Source organism: Caloenas nicobarica, chromosome 5, assembly GCF_036013445.1.
Source record: "Caloenas nicobarica isolate bCalNic1 chromosome 5, bCalNic1.hap1, whole genome shotgun sequence".
NCBI classification, from domain to species: domain Eukaryota; kingdom Metazoa; phylum Chordata; class Aves; order Columbiformes; family Columbidae; genus Caloenas; species Caloenas nicobarica.
Window position 1 is genome coordinate 33,960,744 of NC_088249.1, and position 18,685 is coordinate 33,979,428.

Genomic DNA, 18,685 nt, shown 5'->3' on the forward strand with positions numbered 1-18,685 from the left:
CAAAAATCCTTTTTATAATGTTTTTCAGTTCTGTAAGGCCATTGCTTTTGCCAATTCCTTTTTTTTTTTCCTCATGCAACTGAAGAATTTGTTGGATATATAGTTGCTTGTCTCTTCACATTCCAGCATGTCTGTGAATTAAAAATTGACATAGGCACTTGAATATCAGGTAGTAAATGAGTCACAGTCTTTGACTTTAGATGATACAATGAGGAAGGCTTTGTTGACATGAAGGCACCTTTAAAATTTTTTTTTTTACCCCTGGAGGTTGAACAATGCAGTAATTTGTTCCATTTGGTACATATATATATATAAACATAAGCTTAAAAAGTTGGTTTATGCCATTGTCTCTCAAAGCATTTCTAGCTAAAGACCTCTGCTAATAACCTTCACAGCTATTCCAAAAAAAAAGAAAAATGAAGGTTCAAAGGTTGAAGGGGGTATACTGTCTTTATCCAATCTGTATTTCAAGTGTAACAAAATCTGTAAGGTGTCCTGTATAAACAGTGCATCAGAACTTCAAAAGAGTACCTTAGCTTTAGTTTTAAGCCAATGTGAGTCTGGTCTTATGCTGAAACGGACTGTCTCAGCCTTTCTTGCAGCTTCATCTGCACATTTCAACCCCTTTCTTTTTTTTCTGGTAAACAGTATTTATGCAACCAGATGACGAGCATGTTTTGTTGCTGTTGGTTTCGCTTAGTTGGTTTTGGGTTTATGCTCAGGTTTATTTTTAGCTGAACCAGTTCCTTCATCCAGTTTATCAAGATTCTGAGTTTTAGTGGTAGCACAGAACAGACAAAAGAACGTGGGAAGGTTGTGGGGGGGATGCAGAATTGCCCCTTTCAGAGCACACCGCACAGGATGCCATAAAGTCATGAAATCAGTCTTCAATCAATAGCAGTAGTGTTTCTTATCATTTGAATAAGTAAACGGTATAATGTTGGAAGCAAAACATAAATATGTGTATATATATATATAAAATAAGTGAACTCTTGAAAAAGGGTATGACTGCCAAAACAAATTCCTGTTGTATTACATGTTTTTGCTCCTTGTTTAAGCAAACCAAAGGTATAATAAGAATATGCAATTACTAGTCTGTTCTTTGTGCGTATTCTAGATATATTTTCTGGAATTTGTAGTCGCTCAGTTTTGCTGTGGAGTAGTTTACCTTTACAGTACTTGGGGGAGATTGTTGGCTTGTTTTCTTTTCTTTTTTTCCAAACTGTGTTTCTTATACCAGTGTAATTTCCAGTAATATTTTTCATGTGAGAAATACAATTTTTCAAAATTGTCAAATAGTTCCTAATGTAATAAAATGATAAGTAAATCTGCATTAAATATTAATGCTGCTTTATAACGCATGCTAGACATTAAAAGCCTAGTGAAAGACTTTTTCTCTCAGGTAACTTTTATTGTCTCTTGTATACAGACAGCGTCCCGCACTCGGTGAGTGCTTAGCATCTCTTGCAGCAGCCATTCCAGTAGCATTCCTTGAACCTTCTCTCAACCATTACAACCCATTATCTGTCTTCAACACAAAAAGTGCAAGAGAAAGAGCAAGTAAGTACTGTTCCTTACATTAAAAAAAAAAAAGTTTTTGCTCCTTTCCAACTAATAGTAATACAAAGAAATTTTAATAATAAAAAACCCAAATGTTCATGAACTAGGTACAGTTTAATTTTAGTCTCACTCATAATTCTAAGCTGTTCGTTTCCTTTCCCCTGAGGTGCATTTAATCTTTTTCAAATTGCTGTGAAAGATGTGAATGATATGGAAACAATGGCCAGAGTTTAACTAATATTGATATAAGCTCTCAGTTCTGTACTTTTACATGGCTAGGCTGCTCAACAGTTAATTGCAGGACACCTTATAATAAAGCCATAGCTCTATGGCAGCTATTGTTTAAATCACTGTTATATGTAAACCATCAGAAAGACATATTTTATGAGAGGAGAGACCCATGTATACCCCAAAGTTGTGCTATAGTTTTGTCTGCCCAAGACGGTAACAAAAAAACCCACGTGACAATGTTTTTTGTATTTAGCGTTTAAACATAGATGAATGTAGATGTTATCTTTTATTTCGTTAACTAATCTTTTGCTTTTCTACCCTTACTTGCAGTTTTAGGTATGCCTGATACAGTAGAAGAGATGTGTCCAGAGATCCCTCAGTTGGATGGACTAATAAAGGAAATTAATGATTTAGCAGAGTCTGGAGCAAGGTATACTGAAATGCCTCATGTAATTGAGGTTATCTTACCCATGCTATGCAACTATTTATCCTACTGGTGGGAAAGAGGGTCTGAGAGTGTTCCTCAAAGTGCTGGGCCTTGCTGTACAATGATAACATCCGAGCATCTGAGCATCGTTCTTGGAAACATTCTGAAAATCATTAACAACAATCTGGGAATAGATGAAGCATCTTGGATGAAAAGAATTGCAGGTACTGTAAATATTTTTAAAGAGTAATTGTACCTAATAATATTTAATTACTTTCTACACTTCACCATATTACGCAGTGATATAATAATAATAAATTGTTATTTAAAATAGCAGGAAAAAATATAAAGAGTAGATAAATAAGAATAAGGGAAATATATTTTAACTTTTTTCTTTATTATTTTTATGCATACATTGAAGCATCACTGTAAGCAGAGAGCTTTCTACACAAAAGAGTGGATTTTGAAATTCTTACCTTCTCTATGCACTGTGTAAGAGCCTTAGCATTTAATTTGGGTTGTGACTTCCATTGATTTTTCAAGACACCTAAGAACTGAGTATTGCAGTAAAGAGAGTAAGTCTTGTGAATTTTGTTCATGAAATTTCAGGACAAAAGGAAAGAAAATGTATATGGTGAAATAATCCCAGGAGTAATCCAAGTTTAGGATTAGTTGCTTTGCCTGAGTAGCTGTGCCAGGTATTAAATGAGCAGAAAGAGGTCTCAAAATGTCCTGTAAGGTTTAGTAGCTAGCTAGCTAAAGAAATTTACTGTATCCAAATTCTGTCATTTATCTTAAACAGTGTAAGAATATAATAAGCAGTAAGTGTAATATGCAATAAGGTAGTTCAAGAAGATCTATGTAAAGGTAATAATTTCCTGCTAAATTGTAATGCCCCATTGGTACCGGGTTTTCACTATTATTTTAAATTGTGGAAGATCTTCAGCTAATAATAAGGATTCCATTAAAATCTAGTAAGAAGTTTCCTGCTTAATTGTTGAGACCATTGCTTGTAGTTTTGTAAAGGCTGCTTACCTCTATAAGAAGATAATGTACTTTGTGGCTCTTCCAAGGATTTTTTACTCAAGTGGTCTGCATTTTATTAGCCTGCCCAAAGGAAAACAAACAAACAAACAAAAAAACCCAAAAAAAAGGAGCAGTATTTTTGTGAGGACTTTGTGTCTCTACCCCTGCTTTTTTAGGTTCTAAGTTAGAGATATGTGACTTGCCAAAACCATGGTAGTTTAATTGATGTAAGACTGAAATACTTATACTCTGAATTCCCAGTAACTAGCTTTCAATCTCTCACTACACATAGTTGTTATAAAGCTATATTCATTTTATGATGCTTCAGAAATATGTGAAGCACTATGACTTTTATGTTTTCTAGAACTGCAGAGTTCATATCAATTTAAGGAAAAAGTCAATTGTGCATTAATCACAGTATTATCTATATATTTATGTATAGTTTACGCTCAACCCATCATCAGCAAAGCCAGGCCTGATCTGCTCAAAACTCACTTCATTCCAACACTGGAGAAATTGAAGAAGAAGGCTGTAAAGATCGTAATGGAAGAGGAGCAACTGAAAGCAGATAGTAAATCTGACACCCAAGAAGCTGAGCTACTCATTCTCGATGAGTTTGCTGTTCTTTGTAGAGACCTTTATGCTTTCTATCCGATGTTGATACGTTATGTAGACAACAACAGGTAAACAAAAACTAATAATTAAACTCATAGTTATTAGTTAATGTACTGGAGTACATGAACAGATAATCAGAAAGAACACAATGTATGTAATGTTACACCGAGAATCCAATCCTGAGTATTTTAAGATTCTTAACTTACAGAATGATATACCTCGAATTCACACCTTTTTCTCACATGCATTTGATTTGGCTTATTTGGTCCTATTGTAACTGCACTATCGTTGAGAATGTATATCCTGACCAGATTCGTTATTTATGCTACCATAACCCAATGACATCACAAACGAATATGCCTTTCAAAAATTAAAATTGGGCTAAAACCTTTAACTATTAATGAAGGGGTGAAAAACTATTTTGCCCCAATTGAGTCATTCCGTTTGTAGATAATACCACAAAGATGTTGATATTTTATGTCAATTTTTTAAGATGGAAATAAAAAGTATTTGGACAACATTGTATTGCCTTTGGAATGACCAGAAGTATTTCTCCTCAACAATTTACTGAAGGATTGTTTTGTGTCTACACTTTCCCTTTCCTTTGTCCCAGAACATGACCCCAAGATGCTCTTCAGAAGAGTATCTGATCTATAGTGTCTCAGTATCTACAGTATCTTAATCTTGTCCTTAACAACTTGGTTCTTCTGTACACAATCATTGTTCACTTATACTCTTAAGGCGTTTGTACATATTGGGCTAATTAGGAGCATGTTCATTGCATGCATGGTTTACACTGAGAATTATTTGCTTCTTCTAGATGAACTCACAGCTTTGCAGTGTCAGACCTTGTTGGCAAGGAAACACTTGGAAACACAATTTTTTTTAAAAAATAGATTTAACTGGGCCATGGAGAAATCCAACTAGAAAGAGAGTTAGTGAGCATAAGTTATATCATAATAATTCCTTCCATGTCTGCTGTCAGATGCCCACTTTACGTATGGTCATATTAATACATTTTAATTAATACATTTTAATTTAGAGCCATTTAAGAGGGCTACGTATGTTAGTTCATTTGGCCAAGTTTTCTGAGCATCCTAGTGCAGAGAGACCCAGAGTGAAGTTGTGTTAGTTCCTGGATTACAAAAATAAACCAGTTGAAGCAGACAGTCCTTACAGCTCTACCCACTTATTCCTTTCCCTGTACTCTTTCTCCTCTCCCCATAATAGGTTTTCTTTTGGATCAACACAGAGTTTTGATTACAAAGTTTTATTATGGAAGAAAAAAATAGATAAATACTTGGAGAAAGACTTTAGCTTTTCAGCCTGGTCTGTTATGGTTCACAGAACAGGCAAAAAAACATGTGTTGGCACCATGGGGATGAGGAGCAGACAGAAGCGAGCAGCCAAGAATTAGGAATTTTGTTGGAGTTAAACTTCCATGAAAAATGGTCTCTGTAGTCATGGTAAATTGAAGTGATTCTCATTAAATTCTAAGATTAACTGTAAAAATATAACCTGATGTATTAAATAGAGGTTTTTATATTCAGTTGTCCTATTTTAAATGTCTTATTTTAAATTTTTCCCTTTTTTTTGTAATTAGAGCAAACTGGCTAAAGAAACCAGATGCAGATTCTGATGAACTCTTTCGAATGGTAGCTGAAGTTTTTATCCTGTGGTGCAAATCACATGTAAGATAAGATGTATATTTTTTCTTCCATGTCATTCCATCTTTAAATATAAATGTAGTACATGTGGATGAATTAAACTTCTGGTGATTTTTCTTTTTCATCTTTAGAATTTCAAAAGAGAAGAACAAAATTTTGTGATTCAGAATGAAATCAATAATTTGGCATTTTTAACAGGAGACACCAAGAGCAAGATGTCTAAAGTAAGTTAATAAAAAATTGTGGATCAGTTAAATCTTCAGTATGTGTTCAGTATGTTCTAGGAAGGCTCTGAAAATCTTTTCAGATTTCATCTGCTGTGCTGGTAGAAGAAGCAAAAAAAAGTTTTGTTTTCTTTGCATAACTACTATGCAAAATACAGCCTGTGTACCTTAGAGTTGCTTATCAAATGTCTGCTAAGTAGTCAAAGACACAAGATTAAAATAAAGATCTTGATTTGAAGAAGTTTTATGTATTAATATAAGAGAATATGGGTTGTTGATCTTTCAGAAAAAAAAAAAAATAAAAGATTGACTATTTTGTAAACGCCAAGTGAAGAAACATTTGGTGCCTGATCTTTTTCTTGTGATCATCAAATAATATTGTTCTGTCAACTTTGATGGAGGAATGCTGTCTTTGCATATACCTCTTTGTTCATACATACAGCGTGCCACATGTGCACTCTTTTTCTTTTTTTTTTTTATTAATGACCACATTCATTTCTTTTTTGCTCATTTTCAATCTGACAAGATGCCGACGTGATGGCTGGAAAGTACCTTTGTTACCTGTATAATAGAGAAAATGCATGTTGTCAAGGTAAATGATGCTTTGACATTAACTGAGGATGGTTGCCTTTCTCAGCTAAAGCCAATGGAGTCTAATTTCAAATTAGCATTGGTAAAAGTAGCAAAGAACCCTTGGTTTTATTCATATTTGCAATGGGTTTGGAGTAATCCTATTTGAAAGTGTTCCAAAGAAGTGGTGGGGTTTATTGTTTTGTATTTCACTATATTTTGACTGTCTGTAACCTGGCTACTCTAAATCCAACTTCAGACAATAGAGAGGTAATATGTGCTATTATATTTCTTAATTCTCTTAAAATCTGTTTGCTTCTTTTCTATTATATTTTTTTAAAGTTCTGAAGCTCGGTTAGGCCAAACCCTTGTATTGGGAAGTTTACAAGAAAAATAGCGATTTTTTTTTTGTCATTAGTTCATGACTGGTACTGAACAGCAATTCATACTACATAGAGAATTCCATATTTGGAGAAAAGGAAATTTTTCATGTGTTTTCTTGTTTTCAAGATGCAGATCCTTGAAATTGTGTGATAGAATTGAAATGTTTGTATTATCCTCATTAGCAAGATGAGTAGTGGGCACAGACCAAGGTATCTGACGATCAGTTGCACCCTAAGAGTCTAATGTGTAGCTCTGTACTCTTGTCATATGGTAGTGACTACACATACATCTAATATGTATACTTAAATATCTATACATTAGAATTGCCCAAGAATTAGATGTACTTTTATTTTTTAAAACATGATAGAGTAGAATCAGGTGATTGATATTTAATATATATTGTGTCCCACTGCAGTATTGATGGTAGAATAATATGATATGAACAGTATCATATTTTAGTCATTCTGGCATGGCAGAAATGACAAAACAAATCTTTAGTAAATATAGATATCCCTCATGCCACTCTGATTTGGATAAAATCACAGGAATTGAAAGTCAAGAATCTATATGACCCAAATTTGAAAGAATTTGCTTTTGAGATTATGTTTTCAAATGCCTCTTGTGTGTATTTAAACTTACTGATATATTATGCATAAATACTTGTGAAAATATATTCATACATAACAGGGATGTAGATGCATATGTGCTTTTCTTCATATGGATATACAGTACAGGAAGATTATATGGGTTTTTACACGCATATATAATTTCTTGTAAGCATACTGATATCAAACCATAGCATTCAAGAACACTGTGCACGGTTATTTTTTTATAGGAAGAAATAAAAGATTATACTGTTCATGACTGAATATTTTATTAATATGGTACCATATCTGCAGGAATGATTGCAGAACAGCTGATAACTTAGAGAGGCATTTGTTTCATGATGATTTAATGTTGTGGTTTAACCCCAGCGAGCAACTAAGCACCACGCAGCTGCTTCCTCACTCTACCCTTGGTGGGATGGGGGAGAGAATCAGAAAAGTAAAAGTGAGAAAACCCATGACTTGAGAGAAAGACAGTTTAATAAGCAAAGCAAAACCCGCACACGCAAGCAAAGCCAAACAAGGGATTCATTCACCATTTCCTATGGGCAAGCAGATGTTCAGTCATCTCTGGGAAAGCAGGGCTCAATCAGGCATAGCAGCTACTTGGGAAGACAAATGCCATCACTCCAAATGTCACCCCCTTCCTTCTGCTTCCCCCAGCTTTATATACTGAGCATGATGTCAGATGGTGTGGAATATCCTTTTGGTCAGTTGTGGTCAGCTGTCCTGGCTGTGCCCCATCCTAGCTTCCTGGCATGGTCAGAGAAACTGGAAAGTCTTTGACTACTCATCAACAACTAAAATGTCAGTGTGTTATCAACATAATTCTCACTCTAAATCCAAAACACATCACTGTACCAGGCACTAGGAAGAAAATTAACTCTATCCCAGCCAAAACCAGGACACTTAAATACCATGATACAAATCCATGAGGCGTCTTTTAGAAGTGCTGTATTAGTTTTCTGTGTATGGTTTCTAAGCAGGAAACAGATACCATTTCATAATATATAATTTAAGTGCTCTAAAACAGCACATTCATTAAAGCATAAATTTAGATCTGAATGGTGTTTGTAAAACTGCAAATTTTAGAATAACCAGGAAATCCTCTAAGTAATTGAGTGCCAGGATTTCTTACAAGGTTTGATACTTATTTCTATCCTCAGAGAATAATCAGTAGAGGACATTACATTAGGGAACATTATATTTATAATTTCTTGCTTTAATATTAGCATTCAGCTCAGGAAGCAGTATGCTAACAGAATAATTGGCACTTTCCTCTTTATCATCAGTTCCTCATTATTGACATTATTTTTAGTGGAAGCAACCATATCTGGTATTTATGAAACATGAGAATGTATAGATAACTGTGAATATGGACATTGGCTGTTAACAGTTGGCTCAAGACAGGGCAGTTTGGGGTCTCTTAAAGGTATAAGGCCCCATGCTGATCTGACTCTGCTTAACACACCTGCCTGTCTTATAACTGGGACTTAGCGTTTTCCCTAAGATACAAATGACTGTGATAGTACTAGTGTGTAAGGTGTGATATATCATGTATGGAAGGTTCTATATCTTTACATGCCATATGCAGAAAAAATATGCAGAGGATGAAGGATTAGGATCACGTTATTTATCAGTAGCTATTAGCAGTGGTAACAAATGATTCACCATTACAATCAATAAATTGATTAAGTACCCATTGTATTTTAAATATACAATATTACATTTGTTAATATTTTCTCAAATAAATGTATTAACAGCTGAGCAAGTCTTTTAATTTTTCTTTTCTAAAAAAATGGCAGCAGATTGCTCGGAGGGGAATGGTAAGTTAGAGAACTTTTAGACTGAGAGAGACTGGTAACTTAGTTTACATTGAAATAATAGATTTGTGATAGAAGTATTGAAATGGAGAATTTAAACACATTCAGCTGCACTGATCTGTTATTTTTGAACCCTTCACAGCTTTGTTGATAAAATAGCATTTTGATTAAGATGCAATGATGTCCTATGGTGTTGTACAGTTAATCGGTATAAAAGGCTAAATGTATACATTCATATGTGCATAATAAATGTGTAGTACATATGCGGGCATTTTTTCTGTGTTGGTTTTGGAATCTAAATGAATGTGTGGTTGGATCTGTAACCTCAGTTGCTAAACACTTTTGTGTCCTACTGAAGTTTTATTTGACTAGCCCTCATTAGGAGTTTTTTTGTTATCTATTTTTAAAAGTATTTGGATAGACCTATTATAGAACTTTGAGGCAGTCATAAAATCCAAGTTTGTATTATAAAACAACATTGTGGTTTGTGCCCATTTGTAATACGTAATACATATCATTTACAAAATTACAATAATTAGAGGATTTCTTATTAGTATTTTCTGCCAGACTTTTAGATCTCTGAGACTATTTCAGTTGCATAGAATACCTTTCCTTTAGATATGCTATGGTAAATCATGAGTGGATTACTTTTATGATCATCTCTAATAAATGAAACATAATTAACATCTTTTCTTTACTTCGGTGTATATCTGCCAAGCCATGTCTGTGCAGCATCTACATATTTCACACAATCGAAATTGTCAATTAAAATTTACTATTTGTCTGAGTAAGGCATTGAAGGTTCTAAAATGCCTAAGACTTAACTTGATGGTTATTCTTTCTGTCTTTCTCAACTTACAGTTGATTTTCTTCACTATGTGATATAAATATAGTAGTATATAAAAAGATATTTTAATAACAGCTTGGCTTCAACATTTTGAGGCTAATTCAAGTATCACAACAAAACAAAGTTACTATTAGACCTACCATAGAAGAGGAGTCTTGTTTGTGTTTATTTTTTTGAGTAACAGTTGAAATTTTTTTGCTGTTTTACCATGACTTCATGGTTTTGTTATCTTCTGAAGACTGACTGATACAATGTGGTGTTGACTGTAGAATATATGTTTATTTAAGTGTATTCATGGTATTAACATAAGAAACAGGAAAAAAACCCCTGTTGGTATATGAGAGTTACATTTGAGCTTATTAGTAGTGTTCTCAAAATGGGCACTGCTGAGAGATATTAGTTCAAGTCAAGTTTTCTCTCAGGCTGTCTTCAAAACAGTAATGAACTATGCAATGGGAAAAAATATACCTATAAATGAAAAGCTGCATCTTCACAGTGGTAGTTTAATTTCCATTTCTAAACCTATTTTTTCTCAATCATATTTTGGTAGGGGGAAAAAGGTAGAAAGAGCTATTTTGGTGAAAATGTCAGTTCTAGACACCCTCCTCCTTTTAGTAATATTGGGAAAAGATGCAGTAGTTAGTATATTGATGTGCTGCTTACTAGATATACTTCCTTATGTACTGAAGCAACAAATGGTAGTGCTGAATGGCAACAGATAAATTCAGAAGTTCTATCATTTAATAAGGATTAAGCTGAATAAGAATTATTTCACTAAGGTCTCATTTGATTATACACTCACAGTCTATAATTTGAGCTACAAACTTATAGTATTTTTATTGTCCTGATAGAGTTGAGTAAGTTTATTACTAACTTGTAAAATTATCATTTTTTCATCTCTTTTACTCATGTTTTTTCCCTTTATTTTTCTTTCATACAGGCCATGCAAGTAAAGGTACAGGTCAAAGTGCATGATGTGTCTTTGTTTTAGATTTAGAGATGGTCAGGCTCCAGGCATTCTTTCCATTGACCATAGCAGTGGCGTCACAAAGTGAAGGCCCAGGTTCCACCCACTATAAATTTTCCTCGAGTTAAAGTGGCAGTATTTGGCCAGAGCACCTGAAATTCCCTTTGGCACTCCCACGTGTTGCTTGATGTGAAAATATAGTAAAGTTAGCTTTTGTAATTATTTTAGATGTACGTTCTGCCTCTGCTGTCTTTCTGCATTCTGGGGTTTTTTGTTAATATATTGAAGCAGACATTGCAAAAGCAATGCCTAAGTAGAGTCATCAGAAACATGTATTTGGCTTATGATATTCAACAAAAATGTATGGGAGAATTGTGCTATAACCTATACCCTGTCTGTAAATTAATTGTAGATTGTATTAGAACTAGTAAGTTTAAATTAGACATAGAGTTCAAATCCTACCTTTTTCCAAAACTAAAAAGACCTTTACTAAAGATGTGAGGTGTGACAAAACTTTTGAATAATCCTGATTTCTTTTATGTATTTAATGTATTCAAAGTTTTCTTTGTCTTCAATGAACCATAGTTCCCCTTCCTTTGCATCACTTATATTATCTTTTTTAATATGAATTTCTAAGATAGATAACTACTTTTCGAACTATGCTGTATTCTTCATTGGTGAAGGAGAATGAACCGCAAAACGGAGCATAAAGCCCTTTCATCTTTCCCTTTACCATGTATGCTGACAAGCACACATGATGCTTTGAAGAGTTTTTAATCAGTTAAACCAGAGCAGTTGTGTTAAACTAATAGACCTGATTTCACGCTTTGCTATTGTCAAATTTCCCCAGGTATGTAGACTAGGAATTAATGAATGCTCTCATGATGATCTTGGAGAATCAAAAGTTTAAGGAGCACTGGAAATACTAAAAATATTAATTCCATCATCTTAACCAGTTCTAGCTGATTTTTTTAGTATAGCTAAATTATTTCTTCTTTTTGATTGTGTATTGAGTTATAATGAATCTACTGGAGAATCTGTAATTCTTTATATGTTTGTTGAAGATATGTCAAATTGTGTGTATAAGTCCTCACACCAGTAAGATCATTATGTGCTGTCAGGCAACCAGATTGTATCATTCTTCTTGTTGAGGTCCTTCTAGTACAGTTAAGTATTTAGGCAAAATATATTCAATTTAATGCTTTTTACATACAAAATGCAGGTATTGTGTTTACTCTTATAGGTGCATATTAGAACTGAAAGAGACATAATTTTATTGTCGGTTAGGTTTCTGTCCGTGACTCTACTTACACATTTATCAGCAGGAGCTGTGAATTCACAGACAGCAGAATTTGATGGCAAAGGCAGAATGGATCTTCTTTTCATGTTTAAAAAATGTTCAGGTTTTAAGGTTCACCTATTTTTTCATACCTAGTTTATTAATCTCGAATGAAAATAAAGAAAATTGGATGTGTAAAATGTCCTCAAGCATGAAGATAAAGTAAACCATTATCTCTCCTTTTTTTTTTTTTTTAATATATCTATTATACATTTTGTTATTCCCTGTTTAAGATGCATAGTGACGCCACTGGAATGCAGTGATACATTGTGGGATTTGTTTGTGTCTGCTTTCAATGTAGAGTACAAATAATGTCATTATTATAGCCATTACATCACTGCTACTTCTAAGGCACTTCCAAAAGCAAAGCTTTGAGGCAAAGTACTCTCTTGCAATTGTTAGTCCCTTAAGAAAGGAAGCCACATCCATTGTGTGTTCCCTCTGACCTGCAAAATGCTCAACACCAGCTATGGACACAGAGATTTACCATCTAGTAGACAGAATTTGCCAAAATCTACCACGGAGTAGAATATGTATGGCTGCTTTTTTTTCTTCAAGTGATTACTGTGATAATAGCGTAGTAATAATTGGTAAATAATGAATTGCAATGGCTTCTGATGTATCCTTATGTGGAACTACACAATGTATTACAAAAACAGTAGTCAGTAAAACTTAATTGACAGAGGGAAAAGGATGTGGAGGGTTAAATGCAAGCATTTGCTATTTTGTAGTGGTGTATAAGCCTGGAGGCCTAGTCCTGAAATCTTATCTTAGGCAAAACTCCCCTTGAGTCTAGTAGGAGTTTAATCTAGGTACAGAATTCAGAACTGGGCTATTTTTATGTTGTTGTTGTTTACCATATGTTCATTAAATATATGGGTCTGTTCTAAAGATTTTGATTCGCTGTCTCATAAATGAAAAGTTGTGTGTGAAATATTGTTGTACAGTGTCTGTTGTAAGAAGATAGGGCAGATGTTATTCTGTTGTGCTGTTTACTTATCTGTCTCTTTTATTTTCCTTTTCTTATTACTCATTATCTCCAAAGATGCAAAAGACTTAATTTTTCTTGCCAGAGTTAGTTATATTAGCCAAAGCCATAGGGCAGTGCTTTTCTCAGAGGCACTAGTTCATTGGCATTTTATTGCATTGAATCAAACCCTTTTAGATACTGGTATTTTTCCGTTAAGACAAATCGGGCAATATTCATTAATTCATATCCTGGATAACTACCTTTAAGTGAGTTTCTCACAAAAGTGTAAACATCTTGAATCTGTTTCTGTAACACTGAGGACTAATAGTGTCCCCTGAGACTGACTCAGCTTTTAATTTTAGGATTGTTTCTGATTTGAGAGGTAAGAACTAAAAAACATAGTTAGATTTATATGTAGGAATGGACACAAAAGTATATTACTGCTATTATATTACTGTTGTTGCAATTTCTGCATTGGTGCATACCAAAAGCATTCCTTTACATTTCCCAGTCAAGACTGTACACCCTTCCTCTAATGTGGCATCTTTAGTTAATTGTACTACATCGGAAACATGGTTTCCTTGGACCATTAGGGGAAGAGCATGTTGGGAAAATGTGTGATCAGAGAATTATAGTCATTTACTTTTCCATTTTTTTTAATCGTAGTCTGGTGGACAAGATCAAGAGAGGAAGAAAACAAAACGTAGAGGGGATTTGTACTCCATACAAACATCCTTGATTGTAGCTGCACTTAAAAAGATGCTTCCTATTGGTTTGAATATGTGTACTCCTGGAGATCAAGAGCTCATCTCTTTGGCTAAGTGCAGATACAGCCATGTAAGTGTCTATATGGTAATCGTTCTTAAGGCAAAATAAGCAGAACTTTATAAACTGAACTTTGAGGCATAGATAATTAAGCAGTCCATATAATTACATACATCATTGTACTGTAAGCAATTATAGCTGCTAATTGTGCTTTCACAAGAAAACATGGCGTGTATAGACAGCTGCCATCATTTCCATTATATCTTCCATTTTTATACAATGTACATTTTATATATGGATATTCATTTGGACCAAATTCTGAAATACCGTTAGTTAGCTTTAATTCTCTTCAATATTTAATGCTTTTTTGTGGTCAAAATTAAAGACAGCCTTTGTCCCATGCCCTTCTGGTAAATGAAGTGCTTTGCAAACAAAAGATATTAAGTTTTAATATTAAAATAATAGCTGTTCTATGTTGTACATGTTCTTATGAGATGGATCATAACCAAAATTGAAAAATACTTCTACCTTTCTACAGAGGGACACTGATGAAGAAGTCAAAGAACATTTACGTAACAACTTACATTTGCAGGAAAAGGTAATATAAAAAAAATCTTTCTTAAGGATGTTGATGTGCATTTTTAAAACACAGAAATCACAATTGCTTTGTTTGTCATGATAAGTAAAAAACAAAACAAAACAAAAACAAACAAACAAACAAAAACAAAAAACAAAAAAAAACAAAAAAAAACCCAACAACAAAAAAACCCCACCACAACCAAACAAAAAAACACCAGCTTTGGCTGGTATTTCCAAGTTTCAGGAAGTACTATAGAATGGGACAAGTGTAAAGAATTGAGATACTGGCAGTTTTAAAGCTATAATTACTTAGAATTAACTTGATCCAAGAAGAAAACAAAATTAAAACTAAGTATTTCAGCCTGTCTTCTTGAACTTAACTTACTCTAAGGATTAGACGGTATTTCTCATATATGCATTTAAAAGTGACTACAATAAAAAAAGAAGCTCGTGTCATCTTAACACAAGAGTTTTATAAGTGCATTTATGTTTCTATTATTTATATGCTCAATACACTGTCAAACATGTTACCAAAATGGAATCCTCATTATTCTGTAAATAACAGATAATTTAGATCATATCCTACAGTGTTTGAACATAATAGGAGTAGCTGATTTATCTGTCATGGGAGATGACTGATTGCTAAAAATCTGTGCTTACATAAATTTAAACTGGACAGACTAAGTAATTCTAATGTGTTTCCTTCTATTTCTGTCTTGAAAACAACAACAGTAAAAACAGAAACAAGCAAAACCAAAACTAACCAAACAAAAATCCCCCCCTTTGGCTCTAACTCTTCACCTACTGAAATTCCAGCTGTCTTTTATAGCCTCCATATGACAGCTTCCCACTCTTGGTACAGCAGTCCTGCAAGGAGTTAAACTCAATCCTAGTGCTATTAATACATGTGCGTCCTTATTTTTAATGCAGTTAAATGGGATACAGAAGTCCCAGGGTGCTCTATTTGGTTTCATGAAACAAAAATACAGAACCTTGCATAAGAATTGAGTTCAGTTACCCAACAGCATACAAAATGTAATGCAATTTTTCTGAGCAGCTAGCCGATGTTAATTTTAATTAGAAGTGGACAGATGAAGTGGGATTATGTGTACCATTCTTTATTATACTATGAGAATAATAGCAGTGGTAGTCAAATTTGGTATCTTCATTCAGCAGCTTATATGTGCAATATGTTGGGTTTTAGTCTGATGATCCAGCTGTGAAATGGCAGTTAAACCTGTACAAAGACATTTCGAAGAACGATGAACCTTCTGACCCTGAGAGAAATGTGGAACGTGTGCAGAGGATATCAGCCGCTCTGTATCATCTGGAACAGGTAGAGTTAAATGTCTACACTGTGTTTGTTTTAAAGTAGCAGGAGGTTTTTTCCTTGTAGAGACTTTTTCAACTTTAGTGAGTGTCATTATTAAAGTTTCCAGATAAAAATTATTTTTCCGTATGCATGCATGTACACACACACATATATACAAATCTGTAAATATGCCAGTTTTTTAATGTAATGTGTTGAAGTGCCTCAGTTTAGCTTCAGAGGAAACTCAGGATGTATTTGCCTCTGCAAAACTTTGTCAACAGTCACAAGTATAGTATACAAATCATAAACACGTTGTAGCTGAAAACTCTAGAATTTTAGGAAGAGATGTTTGCATTTGCACTTATTTTTAATATACTCGTTTTAGCCTGTCTCTTATTTCTGCACCTGAGGATGCTGTAGCAACTTTTGAATCTATTGCCTGTTCATTCAAATGATACAATTTAAATGCAAAAAGGCATTTGTACATTTCCCACATGAAGTTAATCGACCTCATTCACAAGTGCTATAGCACAAAAATTCATTCACATGAGCAATTGCATATGTGTAGTTAGAAACAGGCAAAATAACCATTTTGGAATTTTACCATGGAGTCCCACATGAGATACTCTTCCATCTTGAGCTTTTCTGTATAAACTGAGAGGTATTATATGTAAGGCCCCAAGTATTTTTTCGTATTCATTTAAAAACAAAAACAACAAAATAAAAGGAGAAAAACAAAACAATAACTTTTTTTTCAGATGATGGGGAGCGTTTGTAACAATTTCTAATTTGCTAACTACACTAGCCACTTGCTAAAAATAAATTCTTGAATAGAAGTTGAGAGTTTCCACTGTATCTACTAGAAGATATTTTCCCATAGGTTGAACAACCACTGAGATCAAAGAAAGCTGTTTGGCACAAACTCCTGTCAAAACAACGCAAAAGGGCTGTTGTTGCGTGTTTCAGAATGGCACCATTATACAACTTGCCAAGGTAAATGGCTTAAATGTTTATTTTCTTGTAACTTTTGTTTCAATTTCTGAGTGCAAGTATTGCTTGCGTGTACACCTACAAGTTTGTTCATTGTTAGGCCTATGTAATTTTGTTTGAGACAGAAGAGTTGGTTAGTTATAAGCTATTCCTCACAGTAGCAAACTACTTGTCTCACGACAAATAACCAGAGGGGGAAAAGACCATAGGAATTACAGTGCTTCAAGACCAAAATGCTTCGTTTTTGTCAGCTGCTACTCTGCATAGTTCTTCAAGTTATCTGTGAAAACTAAGACGCTGCTGTTTCTGTCCCTTTTTGCCTCTGATTGGTTGCAATTTTTACTCTTTATTCTCCTGTGTTTGTATTATTTTCTTTTCTTTTTTCTTTTTTCTTTATTTTTTTCAAGTTTTGTGTGGCTGTTCCTCTCCTATTGCATGAATGCTTCATGCTCTTTAGCTTTTCAGAGGAAATATTTAGCTCCTAGATCAGAATGTTATTAATACCTGCATTAAAGTGGCTATTGAGGCATAGCAGTGCAGAATGATATTTTGGACTTGTGTATTGCTCTACTTCTTACTCTAGTTGAATGTAGATACCACAAAGCCTGAGATAAAGTTCATCGTGTGCCTGGATCCATCTACTGCTTTAAACAGAATATTAAGACCATGCAGCATTGGAGTCATTTCCGTTACCCTCTTCCTTCTCAACAATTCTGCCTTTTATTCAGATACAGCCTAAGCTCTTTAATTAAATTTCCTTCTCACCTTCTTCTGCATGTGTTCACCTTTTGTGATTAATATTTTTGTTCAAAGATTGTTTGAAAATTATTTAACAGATGAGTTGCATTTCATTTTCAAATGCCTTTATTAAAGCCAATCTATGTGCTTGAGGTTGCCTAAAGGGTCTGTAGCTGTGCCACTAACGTATTGGAAGAATGTTAGGTTTGCACAAGACAAAAAGTAAAAAGCAAAAAGCACACATCCTTCCTTTACAAAACGTAGTAGTTCTAGACTATAACAACTTTTCTGAGTTGTCACACTACTACCAGGAAATCTTTGAAGAGCCAGAGAAATGAAAAGGAGTAAGTACAACATAAGAAAAAAACTGGCTAGTATCAACTATTTCATCTTCAAGAATTGTATTTGGAGAAACAAGAGGAAATGGTATGAATAACACCCATTTCAGTATTACATTTTTGTGAGCATTTTTTGCTACTACAGTGTTCTGGATTTGTGAATTCTTAAAATGATTGGAATATGTATGAACACCCAAATTATAAAAATGGTTCATCTTATTTTTGCCTTTAAAATAAACACATCTATTTATTAGGTTATGGAATTGATGGTTGATGGAATACTTGCCAAAAGGCAAAATGGGTTATGAATCTATATTTTCATTTTCAAGAAAATATGGAGTAATACTCATCGAAGTAAAACATTTTCATTATCTGTAATTTTCATTAAAAACTTTCCTATGTTAAAAAGATTGAGGCTGGTTCTTCTCAAACTTGATGGTAGATTTTGTGGTGGAGTTTTCTACTAATTTAAATATGAACATGAGGCAAATCTGTCCAGTTATTTTGTCTTGTAGATTCTAAAAATAAACTGTCATAAAACCATTTTAGCCAATTAATTGTGGTGTCTGCACTTCAAAACAGGCAAGAGGGAAAAGACACTTTGGATGTGGAATCATAAAATCATACAATGGTTTGGGTTGGAAGGGACCTTTAAAGGTCACCTGGTCCAAACCCCCTGCAATGAGCAGGAACTTCTAGGTAGGTATA

General features: G+C 33.9%; 1 protein-coding gene across 4 annotated transcripts in view; it reads left to right on the forward strand.

Annotated features, from left to right (window-relative positions):
- Window positions 1-18,685, forward strand: part of RYR3 (ryanodine receptor 3) — a 242,751-nt gene that overhangs the window by 185,722 nt on the left and 38,344 nt on the right. For all 4 annotated transcript variants that reach the window (XM_065635073.1, XM_065635075.1, XM_065635074.1 and 1 more), the window contains exons 65-73: window positions 1,430-1,560; window positions 2,122-2,442; window positions 3,687-3,927; window positions 5,463-5,550; window positions 5,658-5,750; window positions 13,922-14,092; window positions 14,559-14,618; window positions 15,804-15,935; window positions 16,792-16,904. In XM_065635073.1, coding sequence (XP_065491145.1) covers window positions 1,430-1,560; window positions 2,122-2,442; window positions 3,687-3,927; window positions 5,463-5,550; window positions 5,658-5,750; window positions 13,922-14,092; window positions 14,559-14,618; window positions 15,804-15,935; window positions 16,792-16,904 — 1,350 coding nt within the window. The remainder of the gene's footprint in view (window positions 1-1,429; window positions 1,561-2,121; window positions 2,443-3,686; window positions 3,928-5,462; window positions 5,551-5,657; window positions 5,751-13,921; window positions 14,093-14,558; window positions 14,619-15,803; window positions 15,936-16,791; window positions 16,905-18,685) is intronic.